Below are 18,798 nucleotides of genomic sequence, written 5' to 3'. Positions count from 1 at the left end.
ACTGGACTACCTCACCAACCGTCCACAGTATGTGAGGATAAGGGAGTGTGAGTCAGATCGGGTGTCCTGCAGCACGGGGGCCCCACAAGGAACCGTTCTGGCTCCATTCCTCTTCTCCATCTACACATCAGACTTCAAATATAACTCTGCTACCTGCCACCTGCAAAAGTTCTCTGACGACTCTGCATCGTCGGCCTCATCTCCGCAGGTGATGACAGGGAATACAGAGAACTGAACCAGGACTTCATAGGATGGTGCCGGCGGAACCGCCTCCAGATCAACTCTGGTAAAACCAAAGAGCTGGTGGTGGACTTCCGCCGGGGAAAACACTGTCCTCCGGAACCAGTGAACATCCAGGGACAGGACATTGAGATTGTGCAATCTTATAAGTACCTGGGTGTTCACTTGAACAATAAACTGGACTGGACTGATCATTCAAAGGCACTTTACAAAAAGGGTCAGAGCAGACTCTATCTGCTGAGGAGACTGAGGTCCTTTGGAGTACAGGGAGCACTCCTGAAGACCTTTTTCAACTCTGTGGTGGCATCAGCCATCTTTTATGCAGTGGTCTGCTGGAGCAGCAGCATCTCAGCAGCAGACAAGAAGAGACTCAACAAGCTTGTCAGGAAGGCCAGCAGTGTGCTGGGGTGTCCACTGGATACGGTGGAGGTGGTGGGAGACAGGAGGGTGATGGCCAAGCTGTCATCCCTGATGAACAACACCTCCCACCCCATGCAGGACACCCTGGCAGCTCTGTGCAGCTCCTTCAGCCACCGGCTGCTTCACCCCGGTGTGTGAAGGAGAGGTACCGCAGGTCCTTCCTTCCTGCTGCTGTCAGGCTGCACAACCAACTCTGCTCCCAGCAGACCACATGACCACATGACAATAATAACATGACAATAAAAACCTGTGCAATACATTACACATTACACTGTGCAATAATAGAAGTTAAAAATAGTTAAAATAGTTGTTGTTTTTTTCTCTGTCTGTAAATATAATATTTCAGTTATTGTTGTTTTTTCTACTGTTTTTTTTATTGCTTATTTATAATACTTGTTTTATTTTATTTTTATTTTTCATTTTTTATTTTTTATCTTGTCTTCTTCTACTATGTCTCTTGTGTGCACTTTACTCTACGCTGTTGTAAGCCTGCAAATTTCCCCGCTGCGGGACTAATAAAGGATTATCTTATCTTATTTTATCTTATCCCTGATTGTATGCCAATCTGGGACTACTTTTCTGATGCTGGTTGGCTGATGCTGTCGGGATTATGACAACAAATTAACTTGAAACAAAGGCTGGTAACATGTCTGAACACCTATTTCCCTCAGGAGCTGGGGAAGACCAAAACAGAGCCAAAAGGACTATGAATATCAGATTAACATTTGTCAGGTGGACACAAACACAACTCCTACGCGATGATAATGTGGCTCTGTGTCTGCTGGATGTGAATGTTAACAACGGTATAATGACACGTCAGCCAGAACAACTTTACAAGCCAGGAGTCTGGTGGTGGCTGTGTGTCTGTAAGCTTGTTTTAAGCAATTTCATTAAACTTTCTATCAAGTTTTCATATAAATTTGTCTACCCTTTCTATTATAATTGTTTTATTATACTAAATAGTAGTAGTAGCAGAAGTGGTTGTTTTAAAACTGAAAGTTGTTGCAGCTATGGTATTGGTGTCACAACAGTGCGTAGAGGAAGTAATATGATAAACTGTGGTGGTGAATGTGTTTTCAGGCATGCTTACTCTGGCTTTGGCTGGTCTGCTGGTAAACAGGTGCTCCAGGCTGATATTTCTCTTCTGTTTTCACTTGGTTCATTCTGACTGGCACTGACTGGGGCTGCTGATCGCTCTGATTTCACCCTGGGCATCAGAGATGGTTACAGTTAAGGGTTTTCATGTGTACACAAACAGCAGGGATGTAAGGCAATGTTAGGTACAGCGAGTCAATTAAATGAGAGTCGCTTCCACTTTCGGCTTTACCACCTCTTACTCCTCGTCTACCTGGTATCTCCAAGAAGTTTAAACTTCTTTTTTATATTCATTATATTAATTTACTCGTAAAATAATAGCTTGATCGTTTAAATTAAACCAATCAGTCAGGCATGATGAGTTGAATCATTGAGTACAGGAGGAATGGGGTTACGTCAGCTTGCAATCAGACCCCAGTGCTGCTTAACATTAATGCAATTTCTCAGTTACACAAAAGTGTGTCATGTCCAACTATTACGTTTTTTGTGGGCATGTTAACATTGACAGTGTCACACAAAACTGGGCCATGGATGCTCTGTTGGTTAGGTCCATTAGCTCACAAAGGTTTTCTCTCTTGTTTAATTGTAGGTTGAGTTGAAGTTTGACAAAAATGACACCTTCCAATAAAAAATAAAAAAAACTGCCAACCTACATATTGCAGTAAGATAATACAAATACAATAAAATCAACAGATGATTTTGGTCAAGCTATCTAAAGCTGATATTTTAGCTTGTGTCTCAGTTAGCAGGTAAACTCCTCATATTGACTAAAGCTAACTGACCTAACGCTAGTGCTAACGTTACATAACTTGCTTATAAACTTATTTTTACTGGCAAATGAACATTAGAGTATCCAGTACCTGTTGTATGTAATCTGATGAGCTTGATCAGCAAAAACTTCAGTTAATAAATCACTGTCAGTTTGCTAAAAAAATATCTTTGTTCTGTTGTTATTGTTTTTTAAAAAATCTAGCTGTCTAACCCAAAAGAACGTTAGGCAGCCATGTGTCGACTAATCTGATTGGTTGGTTTCTATTCTACTCCTGCTGCTAACAAGTATTATGACACAATCACATCCAGCCTAATATTTTAAACTCCTTTATGATTTTAAAATGTAATTTGCCACATAGACCATTATTTGCGAACGACTTTTATTTTGTTGATGACATTTCTCTTGGATAACTGTCATGTTTGTGTCAATTTATTGTGTGGGATTTATGATAGCGAATAGAAAACTGAAATAGCTGCTTGGTGAATACTCGGAGGTATATATATATATATAATTATATAATATACACTTATTATAACTATAATTTACGCTGAGGAGAACACGTTGACCCTCTCTCATCAGAGCTGAGGTAATACAGCACATTAGATTATAACCTACAGAATCTCCTCACAGGCTTCCGTAGTTTAGGCGATACCATCGGCGTTCGGCGCACACACGGGTGTTTTTATGGATCGGATCCGTGTGGATTTGTCGATTCCTCACCACTATGTATAGATTTAGAAAACATTCTATAAACTCGAAATATTCTCAAAGACACCTCACCATGGCAAAGACCTGCAAAGCGTGACGACCAATTGACACTTGTCATAACACCCCCCCAACTAATTCAATGGTATAGTCCCAGAGGTAGGAAAGACCTGTAAGTGAGACAAATCAAGCCTGTGACAGCGGAGAAACTTGAGTTTTATAACAAATAAATACCGAACAGAGGTACGTACTATTCAAAAGTCCACTCTCGACCTCAGCTACCTGTTTCGTTTAACAACAGCACCATGTTTTGCCGAGCTGTCAGTACAAATGTGGGGAAATTGCAGAGAAGAGGACCATTTGCTAACGATAGCTGAGCTACCGTTAGCTTCCTGCTAGCTGACCGACAGCGAGCTGCAAGCCGATGCCTCAAAACTGTTGGGACCTGAGCAGGAAGAAGTAGCATGCTAGCTAGGAGCTAGCTAGCCTTTTTTTAGCTAGCCATCCTATTTTGGGATTGGCATTCCGCTAGCTAGTAACCTTAACTTGCCTGCCTTTACCATGACTGTAAGAAGGCTGTGTGTTTAGCAACGTTGACACTTGGTTTTGAAAGACGGATATCGGTATATGTGTGAATTTGATAGCAAAAGAGCTACTGTGCATGAGGATGTTGCAGTGTTTTCACTGACGTGAAATCAACCGGTATGAATGACGAGAAACAACACAGGGCCTAGTCTCTCCTACTTGCAGGTTATCTGTGACTCTTCTGACACAGATGTAGAAGTCTATCTATTTGTATATGCAGCAGTCTCCTGGTAAGCTGCATAGCTCACGTTACAGTGAGTTATATCGATGGGTACCCCAATGTGTTCCCTGTTGATGGACGTTAGCATTGCCTCCATGAACTTGAGTACAGTGTTTATGTCATCTGTTGCTACTATAGTGCTGTGAACAGCTGTTTTGAAGCAGGCAATTTTAGAGGCTTATTTCTCTTGATGTACATGTTCACTTTGCCCTTTATAATCATTACACTTATGCATGTTATTTTAAAACAAACAGAAACATGTTTGTTCAATATTCTAATAACTATATACATTGGCAAGAGCTTCATAAAAATAACGTGAAAATATTTTTTAGTAATTATGTTTGTTGTTTATTTTGTCACCTTGCTCATGATGCCTGTGTATTTCTTTTTTGATGCTACTGCTTTAAGCCTGGTTCACTAATTAGAATGGATGGTTACATCATAACATATTTATTTAGGTACTGAATTAAAGATTTAAGAAATTTCGGCATTCATTTTTTTATTTTTTATTTCTTTACTCACTTCTGTATTTTTGTTTTCTTGTTTTTTTTCCCCATCAGACTGAAAGAGAAACTGTACAATGTCCTTAAAGCCGCGGGTGGTGGACTTCGATGAGACATGGAACAAGCTACTGACGACAATCAAGGCTGTTGTGATGCTCGACTATGTGGAGAGAGCCACATGGAATGATCGGTTCTCGTATCCTATGCCAACTTGCTCCATATTGAAATTGAAACTGCAACACAACATTTTTGCTAATTTTTTAGAACAGGGTTTAGTCATACAGCCGCTTAGTACAGAAAAGCAGGTGCCAGCTTGTATAGAGTTTTATGTAATTATGGCAGAAAGGCAGAACAGTTTTTCAAAAGAGTTGTTAATTATATGTTAAATGTCAGTGTGGAATAAGCCATTTGTTCAGGCAGACACTAAGCATTATACTATAAATTGATTTGAGAATAACAGCATAAACCGTATCCAATATTCCATACTACATCTTTATTCACTGTATATTAACATCTATACATTAAGGAACCACATTTGTTCTCATTTTTATCCTAAATTCCGACACCAGCGACATTTATGCCTTGTGCGTTGCATACCCAGAGCCTTTGGGTGAGAGATTATACACAGAGACCAAGGTGTTTCTTGAGAATCATGTTCGGCAGTTGTACAAGGTAAGCACTCACGAAAGCTTTCCAAGGTGCATTTTCAGTGCATTTTTCATTACTGCATTATTCCTCTTTCCATGACACGTCATGCTTGTGTGTGTAATCTTAGAAAGTCCTGGAATCAGAGGAGAAGGTTTTACTGATGTACCACAGATACTGGGACGAGTACAGCAAAGGAGCTGACTACATGGACTGCTTGTACAGGTAACATTGCTTCAACCTTGTTTAAATTCACAACGGTGTTAAAATGATTGGCTACTTTGTTGTGTTGTCTCTTTGGAATGTATTTCAAGTACATAGGAAGGACATGTCCATAGTCGGCCTGGTGTTGTCTGTTGTCATTGTGGTGTGTTCAAGCACAACTGTAAACAGAAGTGGTGAGCCAAAGCCGGTGTCTATATTTGTCATCCTTGGTTCTCTTAAGTCAAGGTCCTTAGATGCAGGGTGGTCCCATTCTATGACAAGTTTGCCTAAAGTTTTCGTACACTTATAAAATTATCTTAAAAGCATAGTGCCAACGTGCATTTTTTTTGTATCCTGATCCATTTTAATTCAATACTCCCTTGGAGAGCTTTCAGATCTATTTTTAAGTTGCCACACTGTCTGTGCATACATATGCCTTTGTAATTTATTATGTCAGCGAGAGTGAGAGTGAGAGTAAGAGTGAGAGAGGGGGGCTCTTGGCTTTAGTGGTGACATAGTTGTGTTCAGTTCTTAATATAGAAGAGGCCCGCCTATTATCTCCATCTGATGTCTGTGAATATACATGTTTGTGTTTGCATCCTGTCAAACACAAATCACCCTGTCATGGAGGTCAGACCTCAGTGCCAACTGAATCAAGTGTTACTCACCACGAGCAGTTATATTAGCAGTCCTTTCCCGCTTGATGCTGGTGCTTTATGCTGGTCAAAGATAAATGGTTTGAGAGAAATCAGATTGAATGTGATGATATATATTGTTGATAGAGGCAGATGTTATGTCTATAACTTCTGTTCCTTGAGTGAGAGCAACCCATAGAACAACACATGTTATATGGGATACACACAATTTGACCTGCCTGAAGACACCTGCATTCACACCATTTAAGGCAAATGACCTGTGGTAGAGATGTAAGGCCCTGCCTATTTACATCCGTCATCGCAGACCTGCCTCAGCTTGATAGCACCTCTTCACTGAGCCCAGCTGTGCAGCGGGGCAACCAGATGTTGTACCTTGTTACTCTCCTTCAGGGAACAGAAGTTAGAGCCATAACATTTGGTTCCCTTTCAGTCTATTCATTCGGTAGAACACATGTAGTAGGGGGCGGCTGTGGCGTAGTGGAGAGCAAGGTAGTTCTCCAATCAGAGGGTCGGTGGTTCGATACCCGGCTTCAGCAGTCGATGTGTCCTTGGGCAAGACACTTAACCCCAAGTTGCTCCCGAAGGCTTGCCATCGGTGTGGACTGGATGTTGCATGAATGTTAGTTCCAAGTCTGATGGTGGCACCTTCATGGTAGCCCTGTCATCAGTGTGTGAATGGGTGAATGATATGTAATATATACTGATTGTAAGTCGCCCATGTTGCATAATGTAATGTAATGTAGTATGGGGACGCCTGTCATCAGCTGTGTGAACCGGAGTCTCCAGCGTATATCAAAACAGTTTAAGTACAGACTGAGCAAAAGTGTTATATCAAAACTGTTAAGCCGAGCAAAAGTGTGCAGCGATGACCAACTGACTCCAGCCACAGAAACCCCTTTAAACAAAACCCATGAAGTTGCCATGTTCCTGGTCCAATGCACCCTCACACCTTGAGACAATGGAAGACCCCTTGCTGTTGTTAGCCAGGGAGATAGCCTTGACAATCCAGTGGGAAAGCAGCTATTTAGACAGGGCTTTGCATTTGTCCAGATAAGCAAAACGGACAAACAACTGGTCAGCTAAACGCACACTCTTGAGTGCCGTCTATGTAGGCGCGAAGCACACGCACAGGACACAGGGAATGCCACCTCCTCTGCTGCTCTGAGGCAAATGCAGGGGGAAAGCTCAGGAGCTCAAAAGCCATAGAGATATTGGCTACAGGTATAGTTTAGATTGATATGTCACATTCGGGCGCAAAGTCACCTTGGAGCCATCCGAGGTGTACTGGGTACAAGAGTGATGCACAGATATCAATGGGCTCAAATGGGGACCACAAAGAGCCTCAAGCCCCAACGCCAAATCCCCTGAGGGGACTCTGGATTTAACCTTCGGCCTCAGCTGGCAGACTCCCTTTTGAAAGGCAATAGGTTGAATGCTGGCATCACCCAGTAAAAGCCAACATGGCAGGCAAGTATAGCTGTCAACTAGAGCTTCATTTGGAAAAGGAGAGACCCTTATCCTACCCCACTGCTCCGTCGCCCACCAAACAGGCACACCTCTGGTGAATGATGCCCTCACACTATGGATCGGGCCTTCACGGTTGGGGGCAGACCCATAGCTATAACAATAGACTTCTCAACAGGTATGCCTGCAGCGACAAGAGCACTACAGCGACCGTTGAAAACACAGAAAAACACAGTTTGCAACCCAACTTAAACTGAGCAGCAGTGAAACATGGCCAATCGGCACTCATTTGGGTACTTCCAGGCTAGGGGAAAAAAATAATTGCTGACTTGTTAGCAAGTTCTTCTGCGCATTTACTGACGAGCCCAGAGCTGTGACAGTACCAGTGACCGCTGCGCTGCTGCCTGCCTGCTCTCCGGAGATGGGCCAAAATGCAAACATTGCTCTCCCGGAGCGGAGCTAACGCCGCCTCGACACATTTGGTAATGGTGTAGGTGGCGGGTGAGAGGCCGGACAGCAGCCCCAGTTACTCAGGCCGTGCCTTTTGAATGTAAATCCAAACCGTCTGTAGTCCGAGTGTATCGCGATGCAAGCGCCTGCGAGATCTATGGTTGTAAACTTATACCACGGGCTTATTGCCTTCTGTCTGAGGGTTAGCATTTTAAACTTGTACTGTTGAGTAGGTAGGTATTAGTTCAACACGCTCAGGTCCAGAGGAGGACCTAGTACCCCCTTTTTCCTTGGGACGACAAAATAACTGCTCTTCCAAGCTTTGTGCGCCGCCAAATCTGGAACCACTCGTATCGCTCTCTTGCTCAACAGTGTTTCGATCCCCCCCTCAGCACCGATGCGGCACAGAGGAGCAGAGGGAGAGAGGACAAGAAATGCTTGTTGACCAGCACAGAGAAATGCCCTGCTGGTATGAGCAGCATGGTCGTAGCCAGCTATGAGCTCACGGAGGTCAGGACCTCTGTAATTATGTCAGAAAAAAGCCCAGTGTCCCTCAGCATCTGAATGACGTAAAACCGCTTGTAACTGCTATCAGTGGAGGGATTTGACTTGACTCGATGTTCATGTTGAGGTGGCCCTAGCTTTTACTTTATCAGAGGTGGTGAAGTTAACATTTGTGTGGACAATGAGCCACACAATGGTGAGATCTATGCCTGATAAGAAGTTATATTAATATTATAATATTCTTTTCTCAAAATATTACGACTTTCTCGACACAGATACGTGGGGAACGTTTTGGATGTGCAGAAAGTTTTGAATGTGAGCAGGAATCTTGCTGAAACACATATAAGCTTTTAAATTCCATGGGTTTATAAATTAATTACAATTATTAATTGCATCAATGCCGTGAATAGATGCCACATGCACATCTAATGAGGTTAGCACAAAAACGAGGAGGGAAGAGTAAATTGTGTCAAGTTGATCCACAGTAAAATAAATATTTGAAAGCAATACCGAATGCCCGAGAGCCTTACTGTATTATATTCCATTATATTTTTACATTTGGAATTGTTACATGGCTCCTGAATTTTGTGTTTTCCTTTACATAAATAAATACATTTCCACTATAGATTGATGCAAGAAATGAAGTGTCTTTATGCTTAAAATGTCCTGTGTAAGGACCCCAAAACTTCCCACCAATGCTGAAACCGAACCTGTGTTCTTGGGAACTACACATCCTTTATGGTGGACTCAATCTGCCTACATAGACCAGCTTGGTGAAAGCCATCAAAATATGTGTGTCTGTCTGTTTGGTGGTAGTCTTGCTGCTGAGTTAGTAATCGCTTCCTCTGAGAAATGTTGAAACACAAAAGAGATGTGTTGAGACACAATTTCAGTAAATGCATTTCAACATCAGAGTATGTGTTGTATGAACTAGTGACTTCAGTATAAAATGCGTCGTCCTCATTCTGATGCTCTGTGTGTTTGAGTGCAAAATAGAAGCGAGACGGAAACAAGGCCTTCTGTCAAAATAAATAAATGTATTCTAGTAGCTGCCTTGACTGGTGACCGTGTTGACCAGCTCACAAGATTACTTTGTCTGTCTGCTGTTGGGGTGCAGGACAGCTAGGGCACCGTATGGATTATCAGAGCTTTTTTTTTTTTTTTTTGCCAGAAGCTGTCTCTCACAGCCTCCATGAACTCAACTTGCAACTTGAGGCAACACACATTACACAAATGAGATATTAGATGACACCTCCTCAAACTCCTCCGGATGCAATTGATATCTTAACGTCTTGAACTCTTTCCCCACTTTGTTCAGGTATCTCAACACTCAGTTCATCAAGAAGAACAAACTAACAGAAGCAGACCTACAGTACGGCTACGGAGGAGTGGACATGAACGAGCCGCTCATGGAGATTGGAGAGGTATTGGCTGATTTTTTGTAATTTTTTTTTTACAAAACATTTTTACATTTTTTTTATAAATTGGGGGAAAAAATTGTCAAGTATTTAATTCACATAAGGGTATACAAAACCAGGTGGTTATTTCATATAGCGATTATTTTTTTTTTTTATATATTGAATGACCAGAAAACATGCTTTATCGTGCTATATATCGTAATTGAGGTATGAAAATGACTCATATCGTGATACACAGCCCTACATAAAAGAAAGGAGAGCACACGCAAAGATTGATTGAGTTGTACCCAGGTCAAGAGCTCACTTTACAACTTTGACTTGCCCAACTTCAGTGGCCCACTCACAGACATGTTGACGCCATTGTTATAAGTTGTCTTCTCATTTGCCGTTCCAGTTGGCTCTCGATATGTGGAGGAAGCTAATGATCGAGCCCCTTCAGGCTGTCCTTATCCGGATGTTGCTGAATGAAATCAAAAAGTATGTTTTTCCACACAAGCTGAAATTATTTTCTGAAATCCTTTTTTTTCTAAGTAGAATATTTCTGGTGAGAGATTGGAGGGACAGTGTATTTTGTCCTGGTATTCTAATTATACACTAATTTGTTTGTAATTAGCATGATTGCACAGGTATTTCCAGTCTATCACACTGTTTATGACTTGACATGTAGACCATTAGGGCTGCACTATTTAACCTACACTTTAACAGTGTTCCCACAATGCTTCAAATATAAAATAATATTTAACAAAAAAAAGAGAACGACATAAACATCAGCCCTAACGCTAGCTTCCTCCTGTCTTAAAGTGATCGTTGTGGCGAGAACCCTAACCAGAAGGTAATCCACGGGGTCATCAACTCCTTTGTTCATGTTGAACAGTACAAGAAGAAGTTTCCACTAAAGGTAAGACAACAAATAATTCCCCGGAGTATTACAATTGTTTGCATTGTGTTTTTATATCAGGCAATTTATCATTTTGTCAGTGTAGTTAAATAAATAAATAAATGTTTTTGTTGGTAGCTTAATGTCTTTATTTACTGTTTGTGTATTGAACAGTAGTTGCTCATATAGGTCTGTGTAAATCCATGTATACTAAACCCTACGGGGGCCACACTCTCTTCCTGTGTTTGCAGTTTTATCAGGAAATCTTCGAAGGGCCATTTCTGACGAAAACGGGAGAGTATTACAAACAGGAAGCCTCCAATCTCCTGCAAGAGTCCAACTGCTCACAGTATATGGAGAAGGTAGGATGGATGCACAGATAATGCATGCGTGTGAATGCTGTGTGTGTTCTGGCTGCCATGTGAGCTACTATAACGCTGTTATACCCTTGTTATGAGTCGTTGGTTCTCTGCATGTTATAACCCCAGCAATATAGCTTTTCTAGATTGTGTGTGTGTGTGTGTGTGTGTGTGTGTGTGTGTGTGTGTGTGTGTGTGTGTGTGTGTGTGTGTGTGTGTGTGTGTGTGTGTGTGTGTGTGTGTGTGTGTGTGTGTGTGTGTGTGTTGGTACATCAGCAACCATTAGATTAATACATTCACCCAGAGCATGTGTGTGTATGTATGTGTGTTTGTGTGTGTATGAACTGGCAGGTCATGTCAGTCCAGTGACATAAGAGTTTTAATCTGAGTATTAGCTCTACCATTAACTCGCTAAGGCTGCGATCACAGACCCCTGGGCTACTTCAGCTGCCATGACCGCTCTCTGTCTCCCTCTCTCTCTCTCTCGTTCATTCATTCTGGCAATAATCAGCTTTCTCTGATAGATTTATCCCCCCAGCGTGTAAACAGGATTATTATTAAAGTGTTACCAGGCATTAGGGCAGTATGTGATATGACTGTGAAAGAGCAGCAACAGACACTGTAGTACAGTCGCCTCCTCTCTGGACAGGGTCAGTCTCAGTTTCTTATCTAACCCACTTTATAGCTGCTTATAGCTGCTTATAGCTGCTTATAGCTGTTTATAGCTGTTTATAGCTGCTTACAACTGTTTATAGCTGTTTATTACTTCTACACAGACACCACTGGAATTTAATTCTACAAATAGTATTATACTAATAATAGTGTATTCTAATCTTTATCTGCAACTGTGCAGAAATATCATATTCATACCAAATGGATAGACATGAAAAAAGTGGTGCAGCATTCAAATTTTGATTTAGAATTCAAATGTCAACGTTATGAACCTTCAAACTTTTTAGCACAGCCCTATACATGTTAAAATATGATTGAAATCATATATTTGGCTTTTTGAAACGTCGTAGTTGCTGATTTGTCATTCGACATACTGACCCTTGTGCCCTTGTATTTTTCCACCTGATCTCTTCCTCCAGGTTTTGGGGCGGTTGAAAGACGAAGAGATGAGGTGTCGGAAGTACCTGCACCCCAGTTCCTATGCCAAAGTGATCCATGAATGCCAGCAGAGGATGGTGGCAGATCATCTGCAGTTCCTGCATGGGGAGTGCCAGAGCATTATTCGGCAGGAGAAGAGAGAGGGTCAGTGCACTGCGCTCCTCTGTGTCCTGATGCATGGATCTGTTTTTGTGCGAAGCATGCGATTCTGTGGACACATTGAGTTGTGGAATTTGGGATCAAACTGTGTGTGTGTGTGTGTGTGTGTGTGTGTGTGTGTGTGTGTGTGTGTGTGTGTGTGTTGTTTTGTCCAGACATGGCCAACATGTACACCCTGTTGCGGTCCGTGTCCAACGGGCTGCCCCACATGATCCAGGAGCTGCAGGTCCATATCCACAACGAGGGCATCCGAGGCACCAGTAACCTCTCTCAGGAAAACGTAAGTATTACAGCACTGCATGTGTGTATGCAAAGATGTCTGCACTTGTGCGTATAGTATAGTTCAGCTGCTGTTCTTGTTATTTTAGATAATAGCTTTGCAAGGGCTTTGAGCGTGCACTTCCACAATCATGTTTTTTCGATATTCCTGTAAGAGATGAGAATAACTGTTACATCTCCATTTTGCTTTCATCATAAATTGTACCTCTGAAGCTTGATGACCGCTTGATTTGACTGCTTAGTGTCTTTAAAATAGACAGAGATTTACCTTTTTGTCTGTGAGTTTTAGCTTCAAATAATTCTACTTTTAATGCGACTTTGTCTCGCTCCTCTGGCTTCTCCTAGATGCCAACCCTGTTCGTGGAGTCAGTGCTGGAGGTTCACAGTAAATTTGTTCAGCTCATAAACACAGTTCTAAATGGAGATCAGCACTTCATGAGTGCACTCGATAAGGTAATAAACCCCACGCTCATACTGGCGGCTGCCTCTTTTGAACAATATACTCATAACAGTTAAAAGTTCTCTTTTCCTGGTATACTTTGTGTAACTGTAAAACTACAGTTATAAATGTGTTAGTATAACTATGAACACGTGTTCATGTTTTCTTCACTATCGGACTGAATGTGTTTATTTGATCTCTCTCTCTCTCTCTCTCTCTCTCTCTCTCTCTCTCTCTCTCTCTCTCTCTCTCTCTCTCTCTCTCTCTCAGGCATTGACGTCCGTGGTGAACTTCAGGGAGCCCAAGTCCATCTGTAAAGCCCCTGAACTTGTAAGTACACACACTCACATACATACAAACACACACACACACACACACACACACACAATGTGCTATTCACAGTGCCCTGACCAGGTCGTGTCCCTCCTGGTGTGTCTGTGCAGCTGGCGAAGTACTGTGACAATCTGCTGAAAAAGTCTGCAAAGGGAATGACGGAGAACGAGGTGGAGGACAAGCTGACGAGCTTCATCACAGTGTTCAAGTACATAGACGACAAGGACATCTTTCAAAAGGTGACCAGAGTTCCTCAAATGCTGGAATATTATTAAAACCATGACTAGGAGGGAGGTTTTGTCAATTTTTTTGTATCCCCATAGTCCCCATGTACTACAAAGAGTGGTTCTGTGTTTCAAGTCTTGCTTTTCTTTTGTTTCTCACAGTTTTATGCCAGAATGCTAGCAAAGCGGTTAATACACGGTTTATCATTGTCAATGGACTCAGAAGAAGCCATGATCAACAAACTAAAGGTAAGTGCAAAGCTGAATGTTATTAACTAAAACTTCTGATATGTCTGACATGTTTTTTTCTTGTTTATGACCCCTTTCGTTCAAACAATCTCCGCCTTCCTCCTTATTTATTTTTACAGCAAGCTTGCGGCTATGAGTTCACGAGCAAACTGCACAGAATGTACACGGACATGAGCGTGAGCGCCGACCTCAACAACAAATTCAACAATTTCATCAAGACACAAGAGACGGTGGTGGACCTGGGCATCAGCTTCCAGATCTACGTATTACAGGTGAGGGGAACTCCGATGTGGCTAACACTCCTCACTCATACCAGCAACCGTAGGATTATAAATATACGACTATTATTAGAGACATTATTAGACATTTGTGCTTCAAATCGTATTGCTATATTTACCTTGGCTTTATTAGACGGTTTTGATTGGACCACAGCTTCTGTTCCCACGTTGTTTTCAGTACAAATGTGTAATGTTGTGGTAAATGCCATGTGGTTGCAGGCTGGAGCCTGGCCCCTCACGCACGTCCCCTCCTCCACATTCGCCATCCCTCAAGAGCTAGAGAAGAGTGTGCAGATGGTGAGTTAAAGCTTGTGGTGAACAGCTGAGATGTCCGGTATAGGTTTATACTGAGTTAAAGGGGGAGAAAATGCTAAAATAAACCCTGTCTTCACTTGCTTGTTTCACAGTTTGAGTTGTTCTATAATCAACACTTCAGTGGGAGGAAGTTGACCTGGCTGCACTATCTCTGCACAGGTAACACAGACACACACATGCACGATTTAAAGCAACAGTATCACACCCAGATAGCTCTCATCATGGACGGGGGGAAAAAATGAATGTAATCAATAATAATTATATTCACAAAAACTGAGTAAATAGGAATCTAGCTGGTTCAATTGTATGTACCGCCATTCATCCGTATCTGCACGTCTCAAACAGGAGAGGTGAAGATGAACTACCTGTCCAAGCCCTACGTTGCCATGGTGACCACCTACCAGATGGCTGTGCTGCTGGCCTTCAACAACAGCCTGACGGTGACCTACAAGGAGCTGCAGGACGGCACCCAGATGAACGAGAAGGAGCTACAGAAGACCATCAGGTCCCTGCTGGACGTCAAGATGCTCAACCACGACTCGCAAAAGGTCCGTGCTCTCATGTGCAACAAGTGCAATTTGAAGCATATCCCACCACTTTTGCATGGTGTTTGGTCTCTGGCAGTGTGTATTGATTGGGTAGTTTTTTTGCACCAGTTGCCTTGTCAAGTACTTGTCCATGTGGAAAAACAATGATGTTTATGTGAATACTCTGCTCACAGGAGGAGATCGAAACTGAGTCCACGTTTTCGCTAAATATGACTTTCACCAGTAAAAGGACAAAGTTCAAGATCACAACATCGATGCAGAAAGACACGCCACAGGTAAGACAGGCGGTCATCCGTCCTTCTGAATACTGTCTCAAACTACAGTGTTGCCCTGTTGTTCAGCAGCGATGTTGATAACTAAATCCACCTCGTCACATATCTGTCCGATCATTAGGAGATGGAGCAGACGAGGAGCGCCGTGGACGAGGACCGCAAAATGTATTTACAAGCTGCTATAGTGAGAATCATGAAGGCCCGCAAGGTGCTCCGACACAACGCCCTCATCCAGGAGGTGGGTGGATGTCCTCATTTTTCAAAACCTTTTAGGGATTTCTGGGTTAAGTTAAGGGGAAACGGGGTAATAGCGTGCAAACTTCTGAAGGAGCCGTCAAAGGAATTTACTGTGAATTTGATAATATGCCCTACTTGATTATGTTTTTTTCTTTTTAGGGTTTACTATTGTTTGAAACATTTAGATCCCGGTTGTATTGAGTTTCAGGATCATAATAATTCATTTTTTCAGTTCATCTCTTTGAGTTATACACAAACGGCAACCCACATCTTTTAAGCACAGCAGTGTTTAATATCTTCTTTATCCTTTGTCTTGTGTCTTCATAGTCATCTCAGGAGGGAAATTTGTTTTCCATCCCTGCACATATTCATGTCTCACGCAAAAAACACACAGATCCAAAGACATGCATATTAACATTTACACATACGTTCATGTATCCCAACATATCAGACATATTTACAGTGCACAGACATAAACAACCACTCACATAGGCACAATTATATAGTTATCACTATTTTACATGTTTTTATTTGTCTAAAAAACCTTGTTATTCTCGATGAAGAATATTCTAAATATTATGTTATATCAGTAGATGTAGCATTCTTGCATCCACTGTTTGTAACGTCAGGTTAACTCTTAACTCTGTTTTTCCCAAACGTCCTTGTGTGCAGGTCATCAATCAGTCCAAAGCCAGGTTTAACCCAAGTATCAGCATGATCAAGAAGTGCATCGAGGTGCTCATCGACAAGCAGTACATTGAGCGAAGCCAGACCTCGGCAGACGAGTACAGCTACGTGGCGTAGGCAGAAGAGCCGAGCCATGGAGCCCACCCCCCAACACACAAACACTCGCCTGTGTGACTGACCGGCAGATGCAGGTCTAAAACAACAAAAAATCAATAACAAAACAGACTCATTCATCTATTTAGGTTTTGGACTGTCGCTGTCCGCTGTGATTCTACGCGGTGACCAAAAGCAGGACTGGTGCCTCCATCTTTTTAAAAAAACAAACAAGAAAAAGGTCATCGTGTCATGTCAAAGACAGCCAGCTAACGCCACCTCCCACGAGACCCTCCTCCCAGCCCCGCCCACTTTCTGATTTTTTTAAGCTGTTTACAACATCACCAGTGCCACGCACCCGTGCGTCAAAAACGACAAAAAGAAAAATGCCTATCGCTGTTCGAGAGGAAAGAGCCGATAAACATACGAGTCGACCGGAAAAATAAAGTAAAAAAAACAAAAAAAAGAAACCTGGGGAAAGAGTGAGTTGTGACACCAATGACACCATTGGTGGCTACACATTTTAAAAAAAAAAATACATGCTTTCTTTTCTCACGTTTGCAGTTGTTGTGTGTTTATTTTATTTTTTCTTTGTTAAATGTACTGAAGTTAGGAAAAAAATATTGTAATAAAACTGGTATACTGACTATTGTATCTACTTTCAAATGTAAAGAGAAAAAAAAATGAGGTGACAAACATGATCCTGCTGCTTGTCAAATAAATAAATAAAAACACTGAAAGGTTTTATGTAAACATTTGTCATGTGTATCCATATGTCAGTTCTTTCCGGTGTTGGTCATGGGATGTTTAAACTCTGATAGGGAAATCGTATCACTACGTAACAGGTACTTTTCTGATTCCCTTCCCTTTGTCTTATGTCAATGCTTTAAGCAAGCTCATCTGCTGTCAAAATAGGTAGAATGTATACAACCACTCAACAAGTATTAGTCATTTACTGTGAAGCAGCTGCAGGGAGTGATTTACCGTTTGATTGAACAAATGTAAGAAAGGAATTGACTTCACTGCATCCAACAAAGTGAGAAAACATTGAGGCTAGGATCTGTTTGGTGAAAACTGAGAACGGGAACAAAGGAGCACAGTGAAACTACCAACAACAATGGCTTTGTTATGCCTCTGCTATGAGACTGCTGAACACTGGGGTCATTCCATCATGACATCAGCAGCGCGGCAATTGGCTCAGTGAGCTCCAGCAACACAATAAGAACATTTAAATCACAAATAAGTTCCTAAGAAACTACAGAACAAACTCAACCAAACAAGAGTCCACTGGATTTAGATGAATGCTGGGGAAAAAAGCTTTCCCAGCATCCATCTCTTCAAGGACTTTTAACATTGAGTCAAAATTGCTGAGGGTTAATATTACATATAGTAAAATGAATAGTAAAGTAATAGTGAGTGACTTAAATTGAACAATATTGAAGTTGCTTTAGATGCAGCTAACTACAGCTGAAAAAAAAAAACCAAACAAACTGCGTCATGCGCACATGCGCGTTCGGCACGCAGCATTTGTGACTGCCACAGCCAGTTGTTGTGCTGCATGACAGCTGTCCATGGTGCTGACTCAGGACGACATGAGTGAGGGAAATAAAATGAAGATGAGACAGTATTAGCGTCCATGCGTGCACGAGATGCACGCCCGAGGAAGGGGGGGCTTAGAGAATGTCACGTGTGTGGCACATTAGCCGTGTTTATTTAATCTTAGGTTCATTTATCAATCCAAACGGTGGCATACATGCAAAGGAAGGAAAACACTTTCTCCTCCTACATCCTCGCATTCTAACATTTTATATGTGCTTATTGTGTCGTGATAGGCCGTGTAGGACCTCGTGGCGCAACGGTAGCGCGTCTGACTCCAGATCAGAAGGTTGCGTGTTCAAATCACGTCGGGGTCAATCCTTTTCAACAAAACCCGAGGTATAGGTTTGTTTCACTTACATGAAAATATCTACTGACAATATATCATAATTCCAAAAACTCATTTGCCTTGCATTTGACAGTAACTGTATATAACTGATTATCTGCTGGAGAAACCACAGCTTTGTAAGACAAGAATATACCCATGGAAGTGCAATAGATATTTTAATGCATTCAAATCATATTCAACTGGTTTGGAATGTTTCTGTAATAGATTTATTGAACAATACACCAGATGGCAATGAGCTAGCTAAAGGCCTTAGGAAAGAAGTTCACAATGTGAGATTTTTCAACAGAATGTGAATGTGTTCTAACAAAGAATCCAAAACTGTCACGTCAACATTCTTATTCTCACTGGAACAGCTGTGGTCACGAGACTTCAATATTGATGTATGTATAAATACATTTGACCCTGACGTGATTTGAACACGCAACCTTCTGATCTGGAGTCAGACGCGCTACCGTTGCGCCACAAGGTCGCACGGAAACACCTTCTATGTCTCCTGGGAAAGTCACAGTGGTG

General features: G+C 41.9%; 1 protein-coding gene and 2 non-coding genes across 4 annotated transcripts; 2 read left to right on the top strand and 1 right to left on the bottom strand.

Annotated features, from left to right (window-relative positions):
* Positions 1–3,177: 3,177 nt before the first annotated feature.
* Positions 3,178–17,089, top strand: cul2 (cullin 2). 2 transcript variants are annotated; one of them, XM_054622853.1, is made up of 21 exons: positions 3,178–3,475; positions 4,598–4,736; positions 5,110–5,212; positions 5,316–5,410; positions 9,782–9,887; positions 10,276–10,358; positions 10,683–10,779; positions 11,010–11,120; positions 12,209–12,371; positions 12,542–12,666; positions 13,011–13,118; positions 13,375–13,434; positions 13,548–13,676; positions 13,824–13,910; positions 14,030–14,182; positions 14,408–14,485; positions 14,596–14,662; positions 14,849–15,051; positions 15,225–15,326; positions 15,445–15,561; positions 16,233–17,089. In XM_054622853.1, exons 2-21 carry the CDS (start codon positions 4,618–4,620, stop codon positions 16,362–16,364), a joined length of 2,238 nt encoding a protein of 745 aa, XP_054478828.1. In that variant the 5' UTR covers positions 3,178–3,475; positions 4,598–4,617; the 3' UTR covers positions 16,365–17,089. The 2 variants fall into 2 exon arrangements, with proteins under 2 accessions (XP_054478828.1, XP_054478829.1); XM_054622854.1 differs by lacking the exon at positions 3,178–3,475 and adding an exon at positions 3,776–3,934.
* A 1,092-nt stretch (positions 17,090–18,181) lies between these two features.
* On the top strand, positions 18,182–18,253 carry trnaw-cca (transfer RNA tryptophan (anticodon CCA)). Its single transcript has one exon. It is a non-coding gene; the product is annotated as a tRNA-Trp (tRNA).
* Positions 18,254–18,682: 429 nt separating this feature from the next.
* On the bottom strand, positions 18,683–18,754 carry trnaw-cca (transfer RNA tryptophan (anticodon CCA)). The gene has a single exon. It is a non-coding gene; the product is annotated as a tRNA-Trp (tRNA).
* Between the last annotated feature and the right edge of the window lie 44 nt (positions 18,755–18,798).

The sequence above is a fragment of the Anoplopoma fimbria genome, chromosome 21 (genome assembly GCF_027596085.1).
Source record: "Anoplopoma fimbria isolate UVic2021 breed Golden Eagle Sablefish chromosome 21, Afim_UVic_2022, whole genome shotgun sequence".
In the NCBI taxonomy this organism is placed as follows: Eukaryota; Metazoa; Chordata; class Actinopteri; order Perciformes; family Anoplopomatidae; genus Anoplopoma; species Anoplopoma fimbria.
Note: the sequence above shows the minus strand (reverse complement) of the source record. Positions and strands in the feature narration are given on the sequence as shown.